Genomic DNA, 21472 nt, shown 5'->3' on the forward strand with positions numbered 1-21472 from the left:
CTCTCAACTCACGAAAATCGTCCCAATTTCCTCCAACCCGACACAGGCAGGACTTCAAATCTGGGGGAAAACCCCAAATTCCCCCCCCCCAAAACCTCCAAATTCCCCCCAGCAACCCCAATCCCTCCCAAACTCCCCATCCCCATGCAGACCACCCCCCCATTTTTTCCCGGATCCCGAGTGTGTTTTTCCTGTTTCACCCCCAAAAACCCCAAATTCTCCCCGAAAACCCCCCTCCCTGTGCAGACCACGTGTCTCACCCCAATTTTCCCCCAAATCTTGAGCACCTTTTTCCTGTTTCACCCCCAAAAACCCCAAATCCCCCCCAAAACCCCCCTCCCCGTACAGACCGCCTGTCCCCCCTGGTTTTTCCCCAAATCTGAGCGCATTTTTCCCGTTTCACCCCCCAAAACCCCCAAACCCCNNCCCCCCCAAAAACCCCAAACCCCCCCCAAAACCCCCCTCCCCGTACAGACCACCCGTCCCCCGCCGTTTTCCCCCGGATCCCCGGCACCTTTCCCGTCGCTTTCCCGCAGGATGGCGGAGCCGCCCGTGGTGCCGGTGTTCTGCACCGGCGTCTCGGCGCAGGTGCGGCGGCAGCGGGCCAAGGAGCTGGGGCTGGGCCGGCACGACAACGCCGTGCGCTACCTGGGCCAGGATTTCGGGCAGCTGGCCGAGGAGTGCCGGCGCTCCGGGACCCTGTTCCGGGACCCCGCTTTCCCCCCGGCCGCCACCTCCCTCGGCTTCCGCGAGCTGGGCCCCGGCTCCTCCAAAACCCGCGGCGTGCAGTGGAAGAGGCCCACGGTGAGCCCGGCTCCGCCGTCCCTGTCGTCCCCGAAATCCCGTGGGGATATCCTGAATTTTGGGGTTTTCCCGCAGGAGCTGTGCCCGCGCCCGCAGTTCATCGTGGACGGCGCCACGCGCACCGACATCTGCCAGGGAGCGCTGGGTGAGGGATCCTCGTCCTTTGCCCCAAATCTGTGGGGTTTGGGGGATGGTTGTGCCAGGAATTTGGTGGGTTTTGGTCCCGCCCAGGTGACTGCTGGCTGCTGGCGGCCATCGCCTCGCTGACGCTCAACGAGACCCTCCTGCACCGCGTGGTGCCGCACGGGCAGAGCTTCCAGCAGGGCTACGCCGGCATCTTCCACTTCCAGGTCAGCAAAGCCCGGCCTCGGGGCTCCCCTCTGCCATTCTGAGTGCAAATCCCAACGTTTTGGGGCTCCCAACATCACTTCAGGGCTCTTCTTGTCGTTCTGAGAGGTTCCCGCACCATTTGGGGGCTTTTTTCACCTTTTTAGGCCTCCCCTTCACCATTCAAGGGGATCCCCCGCAGTTTTGGGGCTCTGCTCTGCAATTTTGGGGTGACCCCCCAGCGTTTTAAGGATTTCCTCCACAATTTTGGTCACACCCCTAATTTTGGGAGGACTCCCCAGTACTCTGAGCCCTTTCCCCACCCAGTTCCTCATGTCCCATTCCCATTGTGGTGACTCCGCTGCCTTGTGGGACCCCAAACCGGGCGTTTTTCCCCCAAAATCTCCTTCCCTGCCTGAACCAGGGCGCTCCCCCTCCTCGTCCCCCCAGATCTGGCAGTTTGGCGAGTGGCTGGACGTGGTGGTGGACGATTTCCTGCCCACCAAGGACGGGAAGCTGCTCTTCGTGCACTCGGCCGAGGGCTCCGAGTTCTGGAGCGCGCTGCTGGAAAAAGCCTACGCCAAGTACGGCCCCTCCCCGCCCCCCGTGCCCATTTTGGGGCAGAACACCCCAAAAACCGCCCCGGCTGCCGCGCAGGGTGAACGGCTGCTACGAGGCGCTGTCGGGCGGCAGCACCTCCGAGGGCTTCGAGGACTTCACGGGCGGCGTCACCGAGTGGTTCGACCTGCGCCGGCCCCCGGCCGACCTCTACCAGATCATCCTCAAGGCGCTGGAGCGCGGCTCCCTGCTCGGCTGCTCCATCGACGTGAGCCACCCCGGGCGTTTCGGGGGAAAACCGGCGGGATTTGGGCTCGTCGGCCTGGGTAACGCCGCGGTGGCTCCTCGCAGATAACGAGCGCCTTCGACATGGAGGCGGTGACCTTCAAGAAGCTGGTGAAGGGCCACGCCTACTCGGTGACTGGCGCCAAGCAGGTGAGGGTGGGCACCAGTTTGGGGGGAAAACGGTGGATTTTGGTGGTGGAGCCCTGACGGTGCCGTCCGCAGATCCCGTACCGCGGGCAGGCCCTGGAGCTCATCCGGATGCGCAATCCCTGGGGAGAGGTGGAGTGGACGGGCGCCTGGAGCGACGGGTGAGGCTTCGTTAGCGCCAGGCTCGTTAGCGGTAACGAGCCGGGGCCCTGCTGACCCTGCTGTCCCCGCAGCTCGGCCGAGTGGCACGCGGTGGAGCCGGCGCTGCGCCAGCAGCTCATGGTCAAGATGGAGGACGGGGAATTCTGGTAGGAAAAATTCAACTCAAACCCCTTTTCCCGGCCGTTTCGTGCCTGGAAATGAAGGCAAACTCTTCCTGCAGGATGTCCTTCCGGGATTTCCTGCGGGAATTCACCCGCCTGGAGATCTGCAACCTCACCCCGGACGCGCTGCAGTCCCGCAAGTTCCGCAAGTGGAACACGCGGCTCTACGACGGGACGTGGCGGCGCGGCAGCACCGCCGGCGGCTGCCGCAACTACCCCGGTACGCGCCGGGGGACGGCCCCGGGCCCGCGGGGCCGGGCGCCCGCTGAGCCTCCTCTGCCCCCTCTGCAGCCACGTTCTGGATCAACCCCCAGTTCAAGATCCAGCTGGAGGAGGTGGACGATGACAGGGACGAGGACGGCGGGCGCGAGCCGGGCTGCAGCTTCCTGCTGGCGCTGATGCAGAAGCACCGGCGCCGCGAGCGCCGCTACGGCAAGGACATGGAGACCATCGGATTCGCTGTCTATGAGGTAACGGGATCGAGTGGGGTCAACCACCATCAACTGGGGTCAACCAGCCTTGACTGGGATCAACCAGCCTTGACTGGGATCAACCACCATCAACTGGGGTCAACCAGCCTTGATTGTGGTCAACCAGCATTAACTGGAGTCAACTGGCATCAACTGGGGTCAACCAGTATGAGTTGGCTTCAACTGGTTTCAACTGGGGTCACCTAGGGTGAATTGGGGTCAGCTGGCATTAACTGGGGACAATCAGAGTCACCTGGTGTCAGTTGTCACCAACCAGGTCCCCTGGTGTCCCCTCTCTCCGCACAGGTCCCTCCCGAGGTGGGTTCCGCGCGCCGGCGGTGCCGTTCCGGCGCGGCGCCGGTCGGGGCAGGCGGCCCCGGGGGTGTTTTTGGGGCCGTTTTTGGGGCGGTTTCGGAGCGTTTCCCCCCCGGTGCCCGCAGTACGTGGGGAGGTCGGCCGTGCACCTGAAGCGCGAGTTCTTCCTGGCCAACGCGTCACGCGCGCGCTCCGAGCAGTTCATCAACCTGCGCGAGGTGAGCACGCGCTTCCGGCTGCCGCCCGGCGAGTACATCGTGGTGCCCTCCACCTTCGAGCCCAACAAGGAGGGCGACTTCGTGCTCCGCGTCTTCTCCGAGAAGAAAGCTGGCACCGAGTAAGCGTCGTCGCGGCAGCGCCGGCGAGCCCGCGCCGCGCCCGCGCTCAGCCCGCTCTGTGTCTGTCCGCAGGGAGATGGACGACAAGATCCAGGCCACGCTGCCGGACGAGGTCAGCCGGGGACGGGGGGACGGGCTGGCGGGGCGCCGGGGTGCGGAGTTACCAAAATGGCCGCTTTTCCCCCCAGAAAGTGCTGAGGGAGAGCGAAATCGATGAGAACTTCAAGCAGCTCTTCAAGCAGCTGGCGGGGCCGGTAAGGGAGCGGTGGCGGTGACACTGGTGGCGGGTGATGGTGGCATCGATGGTTGGCCGTGACCTCAGTGATTGGTGGTGGTGTCATTGGTTGATGTTGATGTCGTCGGTTGGCTGTGATGCCATTGGTTGGCAATGACATAATTGTTGGGGATGGTATCCTTGCTTGGCAGTGACGTCATTGGTGGTAGATGACATCATTTGTTGGGCATGATGTCATTTGTTGGGCTTAATGTCATTGGTTAGCAATGATGTCATTGTTGGTGATGGCATCATTGGTTGGCTGTGATGTCATTGGTTGGCAGTGGCATCATTTGTTGGCCATTATGTCTTTGGTTAGCAATGACATAATTGTTGGTGATGGCGTCGTTGGTTGGCTGTGATGTCATTAGTTGGCTGTGATGTCATTGGTTGTCAGTTGCATCATTTGTTGGCCACGATGTCATTGGTTGACCATGACATCATTGGTTGGCCATGACGTCATTGGTTTGCTGTGATGTCATTAGTTGGCAGCAATGTCATTGGTTGTCAGTTGCGTCATTTGTTGGCCATGACGTCATTGGTTGGCCATGAAGTCATTGGTTGCCGATGATGTCACTGCTCGGCGGTGACACCGGGACCACCCCGTGTCCCCTCCCCAGGACCTGGAGATCAGCGTCACCGAGCTCCAGACCATGGTGGTGGTGTCATTGGTTGATGTTGATGTCATCGGTTGGCTGTGATATCATTGGTTAACAATGGCATCATTGTTGGTGATGGCATCATTGGTTGGCTGTGATGTCATTGGTTGGCAGTGGCATCATTTGTTGGCCATTATGTCTTTGGTTAGCAATGACATAATTGTTGGTGATGGCGTCGTTGGTTGGCTGTGATGTCATTAGTTGGCTGTGATGTCATTGGTTGTCAGTTGCATCATTTGTTGGCCACGATGTCATTGGTTGACCATGACATCATTGGTTGGCCATGACGTCATTGGTTTGCTGTGATGTCATTAGTTGGCAGCAATGTCATTGGTTGTCAGTTGCATCATTTGTTGGCCATGATGTCATTGGCTGGCCATGACGTCATTGGTTGGCCATGAAGTCATTGGTTGGCTGTGATGTCATTAGTTGGCAGCAATGTCATTGGTTGTCAGTTGCGTCATTTGTTGGCCATGATGTCATTGGTTGGCCATGAAGTCATTGGTTGCCGATGATGTCACTTGACCCCTGCTCCTTTGGGGAGGGATTTTGGGGTACATGGGGATGTTTTGGGTGACCCCTGCTCCTTCGGGGTTGATTTTGGGGTACATTGGGGGTGTTTTGGGTGACCCCTGCTCCTTTGGGGAGGGATTTTGGGGTACATGGGGATGTTTTGGGTGACCCCTGCTCCTTCGGGGTTGATTTTGGGGTACATTGGGGGTGTTTTGGGTGACCCCTGCTCCTCTGGGTGCTGATTTTGGGGTCCATGGGGGTGTTTTGGGTGACCCCTGCTCCTTTGGGTGCTGATTTTGGGGTACATTGGGGGTGTTTTGGGTGACCCCTGCCCCTTTGGGGGCTGTTCCTGCCAGAGCATCTTCCGCAAGTTCGACCTGGACAAGTCGGGCTCCATCAGCGCCTACGAGCTGCGCCTGGCGCTGGAGGCCGCAGGTGACCCCCGGGACCCCCCCCAGGACCCCTGCCCTTCCCGGGGGTCCCCAGGTGACCCCCCGGCTGTCCCCTGTCCCAGGGTACCGGCTGAACAAGAGGCTGCACGAGCTGCTCATCACCCGCTACGCCGAGCCCGACCTGGCCCTGGACTTCGACAGCTTCGTCTGCTGCCTCGTGCGCCTGGAGACCATGTTCCGTGAGCACCCCAAAGGATCCCAGAGGATCCCAAACCACCCCTCCTGTGCAGTCCTGAGCGATCCCTGATGATCCCAAATGATCCCTCCTGTCCAGCCCTGAGTGATCCCCAATCATCCCAACCAATCCCTCCCATGCAATCCTCAGTAAACCCAAACGATCCCAAGCGATCCCTCCCACCCCAATCCCCCATGATCCCAAATGATCCCTCATACACAGTTCTGAGTGATCCCCAATGATCCCTCCCACCCAATCCCAGACAACCCCAATGATCCCAAATGATTCCTCCTACCCAATCCCTCCCAGATCCCCAGTGATCCCAAATGATCCCTCATACACAGTTCTGAGTGATCCCCAATGATCCTTCCCACCCAATCCCAGACAACCCCAATGATCCCAAATGATTCCTCCTACCCAATCCCTCCCAGATCCCCAGTGATCCCAAATGATCCCTCATACACAGTTCTGAGTGATCCCCAATGATCCTTCCCACCCAATCCCAGACAACCCCAATGATCCCAAATGATTCCTCCTACCCAATCCCTCCCAGATCCCCAGTGATCCCAAATGATCCCTCATACACAGTTCTGAGTGATCCCCAATGATCCCTCCCACCCAATCCCAAACAACCCCAATGATCCCAAACGATCCCTCCCACCCAATCCCAAACAATCCCTCCCAGATCCCCAATGATCCCAAACGATCCCTCCCACCCGATCCCCAATGATCCCTCCCAGATCCCCAGGGATCCCAAACCATCCCTCCCACCCCGATCCCGAATCATCCCACCCCTCCCAGCCACTCTTTTCCCTCACAAATGGAACTTTCTCCCCACCTTTCCCTCCCCTCAGGGTTTTTCCAAGCCATGGACGTGGACCAGGATGGCGTCGTCACCTTCGACCTGCTGCAGGTACCAGGAAGAGCTCGAGGCCTTCCTCCTCCTCTTCCTCCTCCCCTTCCTCCTCCTCCTCTTGCTTTCCCCCACTTTCTTCACCCTGTCCTGCTCCCCTTCCTCCCTTACCCTCCTCCTCCTCCTCCTCCCCAGTGGCTCCAGCTCACCATGTTCGCCTGACCGGACTCTCCAAGTGCCTTCCAGGACCCCGCGCCGGTTTTTCCCTTTTTTTAGCTTTTTTCAGCAGAAAAGGCTGGATGGGGGGGTGGGGTGGGGGTCACACGGGACCCCCCCCGAGCTTTGCCAAAGCCCCCTGTCCCTCCCTCACCTCACGCTCGGCCCTTTTGGGACAAATCCTCTGGATTTTGGTGCCTCTTGTGCTGACGGAGCCCCGGCCGTCGTCCTTTGCTTCAGGGATCTGCTGCCCCCGGGTGCCATAAAGTGGTTTTTTATTGTATAAATTAAAAATGGGATAAAAACCAAAGGAAAAAAAAAGGTTATTTAAGTCAAAACTCTTTTCTGGCAGTTCTTTCTCCCCCTCAAGGTGGGGGGTAAGTGGGTCTCAAGGGCTCCAAAGTAACAGGTTTAGGGGTTGTCTTAGGGTCACAGATCATATATTTGGGGTTATATTCATATCTTTTTGGGATGTTTTGGTGGTTGTGACTTAAAACCCGGCGGTGTCTCCTGGGTGGGGGGTGCAGGACGAGGCTGCTGTGACTCACAGGGGATGAGGGCCGGCCAGGGAGGGGACCCCGGGCCTGGGGCAGAATCCCCGGGGCAGGTGCGACCCCCAGGCCTGAGCAGGACCCCTCAGACCCGGTTTGACCCCTCAGGCCGGGTTCGACCCCTCAGGCCCAGTTCCACCCCCCATACCCGGTTTCCCCATGAGGCCCAGGTTCCTGCCTCAGACTCAGTTCCCCCCCTCAGACTCAGATCCCCCCCTCAGACCCGGTTCTGCCCCTCAGGCCCGGTTCCCCCCTCAGACTCAGTTCCCCCCCTCAGACCTGGTTCCATCCCTCAGACCCGAGGAGGACCCCCCAGACCCGGTTCCCCCCCTCAGGCCCTGTTCCCCCCTCAGGCCGGTTCGGTTCCCTCAGAGCCGCCTCAGCCCCGCCCCCTCAGCGCTCTGAGGGCGCGAATTTTCCCGCCCTTTTTTCATCCCGCCCTTTTCCCCTCCCACCCCTGGTGGGCGGTGCTTGGAGCACGTCGGTCCCGCCTCTTCGCCCGCCCATCGTGCTTCTATTGGTCCGTTTTGTCTAAATCTGAATAACCACACCTTTTATTCCGCCTTCGCCACGCCTTCTCTCCTTATACGGCTTGGCCACGCCCTCCCCCTCACGGGGCCGCGCCCGCGCGGTTCGAGCGCGGCCATGGCGGAGCCGGGGATGGAGCCGGAGCCGGAGCCGGGCCCGGAGGCGGTGACGGCCGAGGCGGTGCTGAGGGAGCTGCGGCTCTTCGAGCTGCGCTGCGAGGGCGAGGAAGTGCCCGACAAGCGTGAGGGCTCCGGGGGGCGCGGACTGGGGGGAAGATGGGAGCTGTGAGGGATATCGGGGGGCTGGGGGTGTCAGAGGAGCTTTGGGGGTGTCAGCTGTACTGGGGAGGCCTTTGTGGGTGTCAGGGGAGCTGTGAGGGATATCGGGGGGCTGGGGGTGTCAGAGGAGCTTTGGGGGTGTCAGCTGTACTGGGGAGGCCTTTGTGGGTGTCAGGAGAGCTGTGAGGGTTATTTGGTTCAGGGGGCGCGCTGTGGAGGCCAGGATTTTGGGAGCTGCTGGGTTTTGGGGAGCAGAGAGGATTGAGGAGGTGACTGGGGGGGTACCCAAAGATTTGGGAAGGGGTCTCGGTGGGATTTGGGACCCCCCTTGTCCCCGCAGTGGTGGAGCTGTGCCTGAGCCACGGGCTGGGCCCGGTGGCCTTGGCCAACGAGCTGCTGGCCTTCGTCACCAGCAAAGACCTGGACCTGCAGCTGAGCGCCGAGGGCCTGGACGCCTTCGAGCACGAGGTGGGGGTCCCCGACTGCCCCCTTTGATTGCCCCAAGCCCCCCCGGGACGGCGGCGAGCGCTCACCCCGCGCTCGCCCCGCTGCCCCAGGTGCTGGCCAAGCGCGGCGGCCGCGGCCGGCGCGGCCGGGACGAGCGCCGGGGGCTCCTCCACGACATCCACTCGCTGCAGGAGCTGTATCCCCACATCCCGAGCAGATCCCAACATTCCGAGGAGATCCCGGGCAGTTTGGGGGGTCTGGCAGAAAGTGGGGGGCCGTGAGCTGTCACAGATCCCCCGTGGGGTCTGGGAATGGGAGGAATTATTGGATTTGGGGCTCCCGGGGGGGATTCACCCCAAACCCAGGAGCGTTTTTGCCCCTTAACGAGCACCAGCCTCGACGAGGAACAGGAGGACGAGCTGCTGGATGCCTACACCACCCCGTCCAAGGTGGGCATCACCCCAAATCCGCGGGGTTTGCCTTGAAACCAGCCTGGAAAGATCCTTTTCCCGAGCCTGTTCCCCGCAGGGCTCCCAGAAACGCAGCAATTCCACGCCAGAGACGCCCCGGCCCAAGCGGGCGCCGTCGTCCCGCAGCCCCTACGGGCTCTTCTCCCCCGGCAGCTTCTCCCCAAGGTGGGTGAGGGCTCCTGGGGGGCTCCCCTGAATCACCCCTTTCCCCTTTTCCTTCCTTTTTATTAAAACCCCACCGTTATGGAAGTTGGATTGGAGCCTTTTAGAAGCTCTGTAAATTTGGAGAGGTTGGTAAAACCCCACTGAACTCCTTGAATTACAAATCCTTTAAATGACGAACATTTGTCATTTTTAAAGCCTCATTAATCAACCCAAACCACTAAACCCTGTTAAAACACCCTGCTCACACATCAGGGAATTCATCCCTCCAAGTTCCGCTTATCTTTGTGCTCAGAACTGGGGTACCAGAAAGGAAGAAAACCCAAAATCCTCGGAGTTCCAAGGTGGGACAACTCCAGGTTTTCTTGTCCCCACAGTGTCACCCCCTCCCAGAAATACTCGTCCCGGGGGGGCCGGGGCGAGGTCGTGGCCTCGTTTGGCTCCGTGCAGGGCCCGGCCTGGAGCGGCCGCGGCGGCTGCGCCGTCAGGATGTTCGGCTGCCCCGAGCAGAGCCTCAGCAAACCCTACAAATTCATGTTCCAGAAGGCGCTGGACGTGCGGGAAGGTGGGGACGGACACCCTGGGTTTGGGGGGCCGGGGGGTGTTTGGGGACACCAGGGTCACCCCCAGCTCAGGAGGGATCAGAGATTTGGGGTCAGGGGGTGTTTGGGGACACCGGGGTCACCCTCAGCTCAGGAGGGATCAGGGATTTGGGGTCAGGAGGTGTTTGGGGACACCGGGGTCACCCCCAGCTTGGGAGGAGTCGGGGGTGTTTGGGGACACCGGGGTCACCCTGAGCTCAGGAGGGGTCAGGGGTGTTTGGGGTCAGGGGGTGTTTGGTGACACTGGGGTCACCCTGAGCTCAGGAGGGGTCAGGGATTGGGGTCAGGGTGTGTTTGGGGGGCCAGGGAGTGTTTGGGGACACTGGGGTCAGGGTTTGGGTCAGGGGGTGTTTGGGGACACCGGGGTCACCCCCAGCACTGGAGTGGTTGGGGTCAGGGGTGTTTGGTGACACCGGGGTCAGGGGTTGGGTCAGGGGTGTTTGTTAACTCTGGGGTCAGGGGTTGGGTGAGGGGTGTTTGGTGACACCGGGGTCAGGGGTTGGGTCAGAGGTGACACCGGGGTCAGGGGTTGGGTCAGGGGTGACACCGGGGTCAGGGATTGGGGTCAGGGGTGACACCGGGGTCAGGGGTTGGGTCAGGGGTGACACCGGGGTCCCCTCCCAGCGCTGGCCGAGCGCATGGAGGAGCTCGGGGAGGTTCTGCGGAGGCACCACGGCCTGGACGCCTTCAGCTCCGCTGTGCTCCCAGCCCAGGTGAGACCCCAGCCCCCTTTTTGGGGTGAACCCCCCCATTTTGGTTAACCCCCCCGTTCCGGGTTAACCCCCGCCGTGCCGGGCCCGCAGGAGCCGGTGACGGTGCTGGGGCAGATCGGCTGTGACGGCAACGGGAAGCTCAACGCGCGCTCCGTGCTGCTGCTGGGGGACAGGGAGCACTCGGGGGGGGCCCAGGTCCCTCTGGACCTCTCGGAGCTTCCAGAATATTCCCTGTTCCCGGGACAGGTGCGCCTTTGGGGGGGCTCTCCTCCCCTCCCTGCCCCTTTTCCCCAATTCCTTTTCCCCCCAATCCCTGCTCCTTTCCCCTCCATTCCTCCCCTTTTCCCCAATTCCTGCCCCTTTTCCCCATTCCTGCCCCATTTCCCCCCCAGTTCCCACTCCTTTTCCTTGATTCCCACGCTTTTTTCCCAATTTCCCACCGTTTTCCCCCAATCCTGGTGTCCCACAGGTGGTGGCACTGGAAGGCACCAACAGCACGGGCGGGAGGATGGTGGTGACCAAGCTCTACGAGGTGACCCCGCTCCCGGGGGGATTTGGGGTGGAATTGGGGCATTTGGGCTGGAGTTGGGGCATTTGGGCTGGAATTGGGGTGTTTGGGGTGGAATTGGGGTGTTTGGGGTGGAATTGGGGTGTTTGGGATGGAATTGGGGTGTTTGGGGTGGAATTGGGGCATTTTTGGACATTCCTGCTTTCCCACAGGGGGTCCCTCTGCCCTTCCACACCCCCACGGAGCCGATGGCAGGTGAGCCCTGGGGCCTCCACTTTTTGTCCCCATTTTTGTCCCCCAAATCCTCGTTTTTATCCCCAAAGTGCCCTTTGGATTCTGTCTCCCCCTTTTCCTTCCCCAATCTCCCTTTCTGTCCCCAAACTCCCCTTATCACCCCCAAATCCCCCTTTCCCCCACCCACAAACTCCTTTTTCCCTCCCAAACCCCCATTTTGGGATCCCAAATCTCCCTTTTTGTCCCTAAATCCCTTTTTATTGCCCCCAAGCCACTTTTTCTCCCCACCCCCCTTTTTTCCTCCCCAAATTCCCATTTCCATCCCCCAAACCCCCCCATGCTCCATCCCTAAACTTCCCCCTTTTCCCCCAAACCCCCTTTTTTTCCCCAAAAAACCCCGATTTTCCCCCAAAACTCCTTTCCCCAGAGCAGAGGATGGTGCTGGTGGCCTGTGGCCCCTTCACCCCCTCGGACAGCGTCGCCTTCGAGCCCCTCAGTGACCTCCTGGAGGTCGTGGCCCGCGACCGCCCCGACGTTTGTGTCCTGGTGAGGAGACCCCCATTAACCCCTCATTAACCATCCATATTAATTACCTCCCTCATTATTAACCCTAACCCTCACCCCGACCCCGCAGCCTCAAAACGCTGGGGAGGCTCCAAACCCTTCAAAATTCACATTAAAATCCCATTTCTGAACCCCAAAACAGCCATTTTTCACCCTAAAAGTGCCCAAAACCTCTCATTTTTCACCCAGCAATCCCCAAAATCCCCATTTCTCACCCCAAAGTGACAGAAAAGCTCAATTTTAAGAGCAAATGCTGCCCTTGGAGTCAAATCCTGATTCTTGCCTGGGCACAACGCATCAATTTCAGCCATTTCCCTGTTTTGCTCTCATTTTGCCCTGAAATTTTAGGGGTGTGGTCTAAAATTGGGGTTCACTGATGAGAATTATTTAAAATTATCTTTTTTGGTGGAGTGATTTAAAATGATTCTCTGCTGCTTTTCAACATTTCCCTCCTTTCTCCACAGCTCGGGCCGTTCCTGGACGCCAAGCACGAGCAGGTGGAGGTGAGGAGGGACCCCCCCCCAAAATCCCCTCAATCCCTGCGGATTTGGGGCAGCACCAGACCCCCAAATCCACGGGAATTGTGCCAATCCTGTGGTTTTTTCCCCAATCCAGAGCTGCCAGCTGCTGAGCCCCTTCTCCGACGTGTTCCGCCTCTGCCTCCGGACCGTCATCGAGGGCACCCGGAGGTGGGGAGGAAAACCCCCCAAATCCCCCATTCCCACGGGGTTTTTTTTCCCCAAAAACGCCACTTTTCGCCCCAAAACTCTCTCTTTTCTCCCCCCCAAGCCCGTTTTTCCCTCTTTTTTCCCCAGTGCTGGCTGCCAGCTGGTGCTGGTGCCCTCTCTCCGGGACGTCTCCCACGACTTCGTGTACCCGCAGCCGCCCTTCTCCTTCCCGGACCTGCCCAAGGAGGACAGAGCGGTACCGGCCCCAAAATTCTGCTTTTTCCCCCAAAAAAATGAATTCCCAGCCCTCCTGGCAAACCCCAGCTGGGATTTGGGCTGAAATCCCCCCTTTTTTTTTTTTTTTGCTGCCGCAGCTTCCAGGGGGGACAAAGGATTTGGGGTTGGAATTCCAGAGCTCCCAACTCCCCTCCCAGCCCTTTTTGGGTTCAGATTCCTTCATTTAATCATTCTTTACCCCTTGGGAACAGATCTGATGTTCCTGCAGAAAATCCAGCTCCGGATTTTGGGGAACGTTTTGGGGGCTTAAGCAAAACTTGGTAGGATTGGGGGAGTTTTGGGGTGATTTAGGGCCAATTTGGGGCGTTCCAGAGCAGATTTGGGGCATTTCAAGGTGGGTTTGAGACATTTGAGGAGGTTTGGGGCATTCCAAGGTGGGTTTGGGGCATTTCAAGGTGGGTTTGAGACATTTGAGGAGGTTTGGGGTGTTCTGGGGTGGCTTTGGGGCGTTCTGGGGTGGCTTTGGGGCGTTCTGGGGTGGCTTTGGGGCGTTCTGGGGTGGCTTTGGGGCGTTCTGGGGTGGCTTTGGGGCGTTCTGGGGTGGCTTTGGGGCGTTCTGGGGTGGCTTTGGGGCGTTCTGGGGTGGCTTTGGGGCGTTCTGGGGTGGCTTTGGGGCGTTCTGGGGTGGCTTTGGGGCGTTCTGGGGTGGCTTTGGGGCGTTCTGGGGTGGCTTTGGGGCGTTCTGGGGTGGCTTTGGGGCGTTCTGGGGTGGCTTTGGGGCGTTCTGGGGTGGCTTTGGGGCGTTCTGGGGTGGCTTTGGGGCGTTCTGGGGTGGCTTTGGGGCGTTCTGGGGTGGCTTTGGGGCGTTCTGGGGTGGCTTTGGGGCGTTCTGGGGTGGCTTTGGGGCGTTCTGGGGTGGCTTTGGGGCGTTCTGGGGTGGCTTTGGGGCGTTCTGGGGTGGCTTTGGGGCGTTCTGGGGTGGCTTTGGGGCGTTCTGGGGTGGCTTTGGGGCGTTCTGGGGTGGCTTTGGGGCGTTCTGGGGTGGCTTTGGGGCGTTCTGGGGTGGCTTTGGGGCGTTCTGGGGTGGCTTTGGGGCGTTCTGGGGTGGCTTTGGGGCGTTCTGGGGTGGCTTTGGGGCGTTCTGGGGTGGCTTTGGGGCGTTCTGGGGTGGCTTTGGGGCGTTCTGGGGTGGCTTTGGGGCGTTCTGGGGTGGCTTTGGGGCGTTCTGGGGTGGCTTTGGGGCGTTCTGGGGTGGCTTTGGGGCGTTCTGGGGTGGCTTTGGGGCGTTCTGGGGTGGCTTTGGGGCGTTCTGGGGTGGCTTTGGGGCGTTCTGGGGTGGCTTTGGGGCGTTCTGGGGTGGCTTTGGGGCGTTCTGGGGTGGCTTTGGGGCGTTCTGGGGTGGCTTTGGGGCGTTCTGGGGTGGCTTTGGGGCGTTCTGGGGTGGCTTTGGGGCGTTCTGGGGTGGCTTTGGGGCGTTCTGGGGTGGCTTTGGGGCGTTCTGGGGTGGCTTTGGGGCGTTCTGGGGCTCCCCAGGGCGTGCCCAGCCCCGTGTCCGTGTGTCCAGCGCGTGCTCCTGGTGCCCGAGCCCTGCACCCTGGACATCGACGGCGTCGTCTTCGGCCTCACCTCCACCGACCTCCTCCTCCACATGGGGGCTGAGGAGATCAGCAGGTGCCTTTTTTTCCCTTTTTTTTTGAGCTTTTCCCCCTGTTTCTTTAACCTTTTTCCCTTTCTGTTTAACCTTTCCTCCCCTTCCTTTAATCTTTGCCCCCTTTAGTGTTTTCCCCCTTTTTCCTCCTTTTTTCTCTGCCTTTTCTCTCTTCCCTTCCCCTCCCCAAATCCCCTTTTTCACCCCATTTTCCTCTTTTTCCCCCATCCCTTTTTTCCCGTTTCCTCCCTTTTCTCACCCATTTTCTCTCCCCTTCCTCCCACAGCTCCTCCGGGGTCTCCGACCGCTTCACGCGGATCCTGCGGCACGTCCTGACCCAGCGCAGGTGAGGCCCTCCCAAAAACGGCTCTGCAGGTGGGTTTGGGGCATTTCAAGGTGGGTTTGGGGCATTCCAGAGCAGATTTGGGGCGTTCCAAGGTGGGTTTGAGACATTTGAGGAGGTTTGGGGTGTTCTGGGGTGGCTTTGGGGCATTCTGGGGTGGCTTTGGGGAGTTCTGGGGTGCCTTTGGGGCGTTCTGGGGTGCCTTTGGGCGTTCTGGGGCTCCCCAGGGCGTGCCCAGCCCCGTGTCCGTGTGTCCAGCGCGTGCTCCTGGTGCCCGAGCCCTGCACCCTGGACATCGACGGCGTCGTCTTCGGCCTCACCTCCACCGACCTCCTCCTCCACATGGGGGCTGAGGAGATCAGCAGGTGCCTTTTTTTCCCTTTTTTTTTGAGCTTTTCCCCCTGTTTCTTTAACCTTTTTCCCTTTCTGTTTAACCTTTCCTCCCCTTCCTTTAATCTTTGCCCCCTTTAGTGTTTTCCCCCTTTTTCCTCCTTTTTTCTCTGCCTTTTCTCTCTTCCCTTCCCCTCCCCAAATCCCCTTTTTCACCCCATTTTCCTCTTTTTCCCCCATCCCTTTTTTCCCGTTTCCTCCCTTAACCCCTTTTTCTCCCCACCCCCTGCAGTTTCTACCCCCCGTACCCCCCCTCCGAGGAGCTCAACGTGGATTTCGAGGCGCTGGCGGCGTTCGCGGCGCTGCCGGTGACCCCCGACGTGCTGGTGACCCCGTCCGAGCTGCGCTTCTTCGTCAAGGTCAGCCCCCCGAGCCCCCCCCGAGCCCCCCGGGGGGAATTCCAGCCGGAAAAACCACGGGAAGGGCCGGGAGCAGGGAGGGGAGGGCCCAAATCTCCGTGAGCCAGCGGGTTTTGGGGTTTGGGTGGGCTGGAGCTGGGGGGTGTTGGGGTCTGAAAGGGCTGGGGGGTCCCAAATCACCTGGAACCAGCGGGTTTTGGGGTCTGGGTGGGCTGGGGAGTCCCAGTTCTGCTGTATCCATGGATTTTTGACACTCCCCCCTGTCCCCTGTCCCTTTTCCCTCTTCATGTTCCCTGTCCCCATCCCTGTTCCCTGTCCCTTTCTGTTGTCCCTATTCCTTTTCCCTGTCCCTGTCCCCATCCCTGTCCTTTATCCCTGTCCCTAATCCCTGTCCCCGTCCCTATCCCGTCCCCTGTCCCCATCCCAATCCCTGTCCCCAATCCCTGTCCCTGTCCCCATCCCCGTCCCTGTCCCCAATCCCTGTCCCCTGTCTCCATCCCTGTCCCTAATCCCCGTCCCTGTCCCCTGTCCCTGTCCCTATTCCCTGTTCCCATCCCTGTCCCTGTCCTGTCCCCTGTCCCTAATCCCTGTCCCTGTTCCCATCCCTGTCCCTGTCCCCTGTCCCTATTCCCTGTCCCCATCCCCGTCCCTGTCCTGTCCCCGCAGGACGTCCTGGGCTGTGTCTGCATCAACCCCGGCCGTCTGACCAAGGGCCAGGCCGGGGGCACCTACGGGCGGCTGCTGCTGCGGAGGGAGCGGCATTCCTTTTCCCTGTCCCTGTCCCCATCCCTGTCCTTTATCCCTGTCCCTAATCCCTGTCCCCGTCCCTATCCCGTCCCCTGTCCCCATCCCAATCCCTGTCCCCAATCCCTGTCCCTGTCCCCATCCCCGTCCCTGTCCCCAATCCCTGTCCCCTGTCTCCATCCCTGTCCCTAATCCCCGTCCCTGTCCCCTGTCCCTGTCCCTATTCCCTGTTCCCATCCCTGTCCCTGTCCTGTCCCCTGTCCCTAATCCCTGTCCCTGTTCCCATCCCTGTCCCTGTCCCCTGTCCCTATTCCCTGTTCCCATCCCTGTCCCTGTCCTGTCCCCGCAGGACGTCCTGGGCTGTGTCTGCATCAACCCCGGCCGTCTGACCAAGGGCCAGGCCGGGGGCACCTACGGGCGGCTGCTGCTGCGGAGGGAGCGGCACGGGGACAGCGCCGGGGACAGCACCGGGGACAGAACTGGGGACAGAACCGGGGACAGAACCGGGGACAAAACCGGGGACAAAACCGGGGACAGTCCTGCAGAGAACCCCAGGGACAGCTCTGGGGACAGCCCTGGGGACGCCCCCCGGAGCAGCCCCTGCGTGGCCGCCCAGGTCGTGAGGATCTGAGCTCCCAGCTCTGCCCGCTGCACCCACGGCCGCAGGAACTGGGCTGAAACTCCTGGAATTGGGGTGAAACTCCTGGAATTGGGGTGAAACGCCTGGAATTGGGGTGAAACTCCTGGAATTGGGGTGAAACTCTTGGAATTGGGGCTAAAACTCTTGGAATTGGGGCTGAAATGCCTGGAATTGGGGTGAAACTCCTGGAATTGGGGTTAAAGCACCTGGAACTGGGGCTAAAACTCCTGGAATTACGGTTAAAACTCCTGGAATTCTGGTTAAAGCTCCTGGAATTCTGGTTAAAGCTCCTGGAATTCCCGTTAAAACTCCTGGAATTCTGGTTAAAAACCCCCAAAATCATTCTGCCCGTGGAGGATTTCCCCAGGAGAGTTCAGGATTCGCCTCCAGTAAAATGGAATTTGGGAAGGGGGATCCTCCCTGTCCCGGCACCACCCCTCGCCTTCGGTGGCCTCGTTAGGGGAGTTTAATTAGTCCAAAACCAATTAATTACAGATTCCTGGTGCTGCTGCTTCCCAGGAAAAAGCAGCTGCGGGTCTGGCTTTGACCCTTTTCGCAAACTTTTTGCCCCAAATTGATGATGATGAAGGTGAAAATGAATTAAAGTTTCTGCCCGTCCCGGTGTCGTTTCCTAAGGGAAAAGGCAAATCCAAGGGGTGGATTTTGGGGTAAAACCAGGCAAAATTGGGGCTGGGCAGGGAGAGTCCCCTCACAGCTCTGGTGTGTGGCTGGGATTTTCCCAAAAATCTCCTTTTTCTCCCCAAATATCCACAGGAAGTGCTGAGGTCACCTCCCAGTTCCTCCTCTGCTCTTTGCCCAATTCCAGCACTTCTCACCCCAAAACAAATACAGTTTTTCCAACATCCATAAAATCTTGTTTTCCTCTCATTTCCAGCTTTATTTCCTTTTTTTTTTTCTTTTTTTGCACCTGCAGGGGAGGGGAGCAGAACCCCATTTCCTCCCAGTTTTCCCCTTGGGTTCTCCTCCCCCAGCCTCAGTTTCCCCTGGAAAAACTCCGATTTTGGTTAAAACAGCAGCGGGAGGAGCCAGAGCTGGGTCCTGGGGGGAGGATTTGGGGAATTTTGACTCCTTCCCCCTACAGAGCCTCCACCGTTCAACCCCATCCCTAATTCGGGATTTAATTCGGGAATTCCCGAGGGTTTTGGGGCCGGGATTTCCAGGTTTAATTTTCGGGGCTCTTTGGAGGCCGGGGGAGCTCCGGGAATTCCCGGGAAGGGAAACGAGGCTGGGATGGGGCCTGGAATCCGCTGGGGAGCGGCCGCGCTGGGACCGATCCCGAATCCCGGCTCCGATCCCAAATCCCGACCCTGATTCCAAATCCCAATCCCGAATCCCGGCCCCGATCCCGAATCCCAATCCTGGACCCCGGCCCCGATCCCAAATCCCGGCCCCGATCCCAAACCCCAGCTCCGATCCCAAATCCCAGCCCCGATCCCAAATCCCAGCCCCGATCCCAAATCCCAGCCCCGATCCCAAATCCCAGCCCCGATCCCAAATCCCAGCCCCGATCCCGGATCCCGATCCCGGGCTCCGCAGGTGACACCGCCGGGAATTCGGGAGAGGGAAGGGAAGGGAAGGGAAGGGAAGGGAAGGATCCGCTCGCATTCCCGGGATGCTGCGGGGAGGGCGGGCACAGCTTTTCCTGCCCTCCCGGCCGCGCTCGCGGCGCTGTCGCATCCCGGATTTAAAGGGAAAGCAGCGATTCCTTCCTTTGATCCGGGAAAAAAGCGCGGATCCTTCCTTCACAGCCCCCCCGCTTCCCGGCTTAATTAAACCAGCGCTTAATTGGAACCCCCGGCTCCGCCCGCTCCCGGCTTAGAGCGGCGGAGGAGCCCCGGAAAGGCCCCGGATCCCTGGAACAGCTCCTGGAAAAGCCCCTGGATCCCTGGAACAGCTCCTGGAATACCCCCCTGGATCCCTGGAACAGCTCCTGGAATACCCCCCTGGATCCCTGGAATAGCTCCTGGAATACCCCCCTGGATCCCTGGAATAGCCCAGGAGCGGCCCCGGATCCCTGGAACAGCCCCGGAGCTTTCCCCAGGAGCAGCCCCGGATCCCGGCCCGGCCCTTTCCGGGCGTTCTTTCCTGCGAACAGGAGAATCCCTGGATTTCCGAATCCCTGAATTTCCTGAACTCTCGGATTCCTGAACCCCCGGATTTCCTGATCTCCCGGATTTCCAAACCCCCGGATTTCCGAATCTCTAAATTTCCGAACTCCCGGATTTCCTGATCTCCCGGATTTCCAAACCCCCGGATTTCCGAATCTCCGAATTTCCAAACCCCCGGATTCCCGATCTCCCGGATTCCCGACCCCCCGGATTTCCGACCCCCCGGATTTCCGAGCCCCGCTCCCGGGACTGTCCCGGCCCGGGCGGACTCCGACCCCATCCCCGACCTGCGGCCGCTCCCAGCGCGGCTCCTGCGCCGCTTCCCGGCAATTCCGGCCCGGGAGGAGCTGCTGCTGCTTTTCCTGCATTTTGGCTTTTCCCGTGGATTTTTTTTGGCACCGGGAGGGGTCGGGGTGTGGCCGAGGCCGAGACTTCTTCCTTCCTTCCTTCCTCATCCTCCGGCTTCCCCTGGGCTTGTCCCGAAATCGGGATTTTCCTGGGAAAAGGGAGGATCCCCGGCTGTCCCCTGGCATGGAATTGTCACCGCTGCGCTGCCCCCGGCCCGGACTCTCCGCTGGATTCCCGAGGTGGGACGGCACGAGGGGAATTCTTTCCCGCTTTTAACCAATTTTAACCAATTTTAACCAATTCCGGCTCTTCCCGTGCCCAGAACGGGGTGGGATCTCACGGACGGGTCCCAAAATCCCCATTCTCTAAAAAAAAACACCCCACGACCTTCATCCCAAAGGGCTCCTCTTCCTCCCTCCGGCTCCTGCAGCTCCGGGACCGCCGGGAAATTGGGCATTTCCATCCTTTTTTTTTGGGAAAATCCATCCTCCGGAGCGATCCCGGGGCAAATCCGGAGGCGGGGATTGAAATCGGGCACCAAAAAAAGGCTGGAATGGGTCGGGAGGGAGGAATGGGAGGAACCCGAGGAGGTTTTGGAGGCTGCTCCTCCCTCGGGCCATTCCCATGGGAAAAGGAGATTTAATTCCATCCCCGAATCCCCACTTGGGGAAAATGTGGTTGGGATTGCTCGTGGGGACACCGGGGCTGCTCAGACTGCGCCAAAATTCCTGAAAATTGGCTTAAAAACACCCCAGATTTCTGTGGGGCAGGGCCCAAAATGCTGGAAATGGGCAGGAGGTTGGAATTTTTACGGAAAAACTCAGGGAAAAGTAAAAATGGTGAGGTCCTGAAGCTCAAGGGGCTGAAAATGGGCGGAAAATTTCAGACTGAGGTAGGAATTTCCAAAACCAGGTGGAAAAGGAAGGAAATTTCCAGGTTGTGAGAGGTAAATTTGTGGCAAGAGGCAAAAAGATCCCGATTTTTTTCCTGAGCTGAAGCCTGAATTTCCAAGAACGGGTGGAAAATGAAAAACCTGGATGTGCTGAAGCCCAAAGCGCTGAAAAAGCAACAAAATTTTCCTGTAATTTGCAAAAAAAGAGCCCAAATTCCTCCCAGTCCAGACCCTAAATCACAAAAAAAAGGAAGGAAAAGGAACAGGATTTCCTCTGTTGGAGCTGGAATTGATGGAAACAGGGAAAAATTCCTCAAATTTTTCTCCGTGGGAATGGAATCTGCTGATTCAGGCGATTCCAAGGGTCGGAGTCCTGGGAGCGTCTCCTGGAGCTCCTCCCCCTCGGATCCTGGGGAAAACATCCCTTTTTTCCTTGGTTTTTCCCTGTTTTTCCCTGTTTTCTTCATTCCTGACTCTCCTTCGGACGTGTCCTGGGTTCTCCTGGGATTTCAGGGATGGAAACTCCTGGAAATGAATTATTCCTTGGAGTTTTCCTCGTGGTTTTCCTCCTTTTCCAGCCCATTTTCCACCTGTTTGGGATCTCCCCGCAGGGATGGGGAGCGCCGCGAGGAGCGGATTTGGGGGTTTTGGGGATGGAATCGCCCCCATTCCCGGCATTTCCCTCTCCCAGCACAAAGGGAATTCAGCTCCTGGAACATTCCCGGCTTTTCCCGGGGCTTTGTCCCGGCCCAGCCGAGCGGGAGCAGCCGCGGGGGAGGGACTGAGGTCAGGGAGGGCACTTTGGGGTGGGAAAAGGGATTTCCAGGAGGAGAAGGATCCCGGGGCACCGACAGCTCCGGGATGTTCATCCCCATCATCACCATCCTCAGCCTCACCTGGGAATTCACATTTCAGAGCCTTTTCCCCCTCCAAATCCCCCTTATTCCCTCCAAATCCCCTTCTTTTCCCCACAAATTTCCCCCCCCCATAATTCCATTTTTTTCCCTACAGCCCCGCTTTTTTCCTTCCAGTTTCACTTTTCCCCCACTTTTCCCTCTACAATTCCCCCATTCCCGACGGCCCCGGTGGCGATCCCGATCCCGAAGGAGGATTCCCTGTCGCTGTCGCTGTCGCTGTCGCCAGCCCGGCGCCGCCGCCCCCTCCCGTCCCTCGGTGCCGCGCTAATCCCGGGATTAGCGGCGCTGCATTCTGCACCGTCAGGATTCTCCTGCCGGGCCGGGGCCGGGGCCGGGGCCTGCCCCGATCCCCGGGATCGCCCCGGGATCGCCCCGGGATCGCCCCGGGATC

General features: G+C 59.6%; 3 protein-coding genes across 3 annotated transcripts in view; all 3 read left to right on the forward strand.

Moving 5' to 3' along the window:
• The window catches only part of CAPN1 (calpain 1), a 7694-nt gene extending 696 nt beyond the window's left edge, over positions 1-6998 (forward strand). Inside the window, exons 3-21 of the mRNA XM_041479687.1 lie at positions 537-804; positions 880-949; positions 1036-1154; positions 1582-1715; positions 1789-1957; positions 2041-2124; positions 2197-2282; positions 2355-2429; positions 2504-2664; positions 2736-2914; positions 3221-3232; positions 3355-3566; positions 3640-3679; positions 3756-3821; positions 4462-4512; positions 5370-5448; positions 5528-5644; positions 6495-6553; positions 6689-6998. Coding sequence (XP_041335621.1) covers positions 538-804; positions 880-949; positions 1036-1154; positions 1582-1715; positions 1789-1957; positions 2041-2124; positions 2197-2282; positions 2355-2429; positions 2504-2664; positions 2736-2914; positions 3221-3232; positions 3355-3566; positions 3640-3679; positions 3756-3821; positions 4462-4512; positions 5370-5448; positions 5528-5644; positions 6495-6553; positions 6689-6715 — 2007 coding nt within the window. The 5' untranslated portion in view covers position 537 and the 3' untranslated portion in view covers positions 6716-6998. The remainder of the gene's footprint in view (positions 1-536; positions 805-879; positions 950-1035; positions 1155-1581; positions 1716-1788; positions 1958-2040; positions 2125-2196; positions 2283-2354; positions 2430-2503; positions 2665-2735; positions 2915-3220; positions 3233-3354; positions 3567-3639; positions 3680-3755; positions 3822-4461; positions 4513-5369; positions 5449-5527; positions 5645-6494; positions 6554-6688) is intronic.
• Positions 6999-7872: 874 nt separating this feature from the next.
• On the forward strand, positions 7873-16170 carry POLA2 (DNA polymerase alpha 2, accessory subunit; the record flags this gene model as incomplete). The annotated part of the gene is made up of 18 exons (XM_041479688.1): positions 7873-8029; positions 8407-8534; positions 8624-8709; positions 8908-8962; positions 9042-9148; positions 9523-9710; positions 10372-10460; positions 10551-10706; positions 10930-10992; positions 11181-11223; positions 11630-11748; positions 12231-12269; positions 12382-12455; positions 12582-12690; positions 14236-14342; positions 14606-14665; positions 15285-15411; positions 16078-16170. Coding segments are annotated over exons 1-18 (1767 nt in total), but the record flags the coding sequence as incomplete, so codon positions are not given.
• A 2624-nt stretch (positions 16171-18794) lies between these two features.
• Positions 18795-21472, forward strand: part of CDC42EP2 (CDC42 effector protein 2) — an 8937-nt gene continuing 6259 nt past the window's right edge. Inside the window, exon 1 of the mRNA XM_041479689.1 lies at positions 18795-19511. The gene's annotated coding sequence lies outside the window, so the exon portion shown is untranslated. The remainder of the gene's footprint in view (positions 19512-21472) is intronic.

The sequence above is a fragment of the Pyrgilauda ruficollis genome, unplaced genomic scaffold (genome assembly GCF_017590135.1).
Source record: "Pyrgilauda ruficollis isolate IOZ18807 unplaced genomic scaffold, ASM1759013v1 scaffold498, whole genome shotgun sequence".
In the NCBI taxonomy this organism is placed as follows: Eukaryota; Metazoa; Chordata; class Aves; order Passeriformes; family Passeridae; genus Pyrgilauda; species Pyrgilauda ruficollis.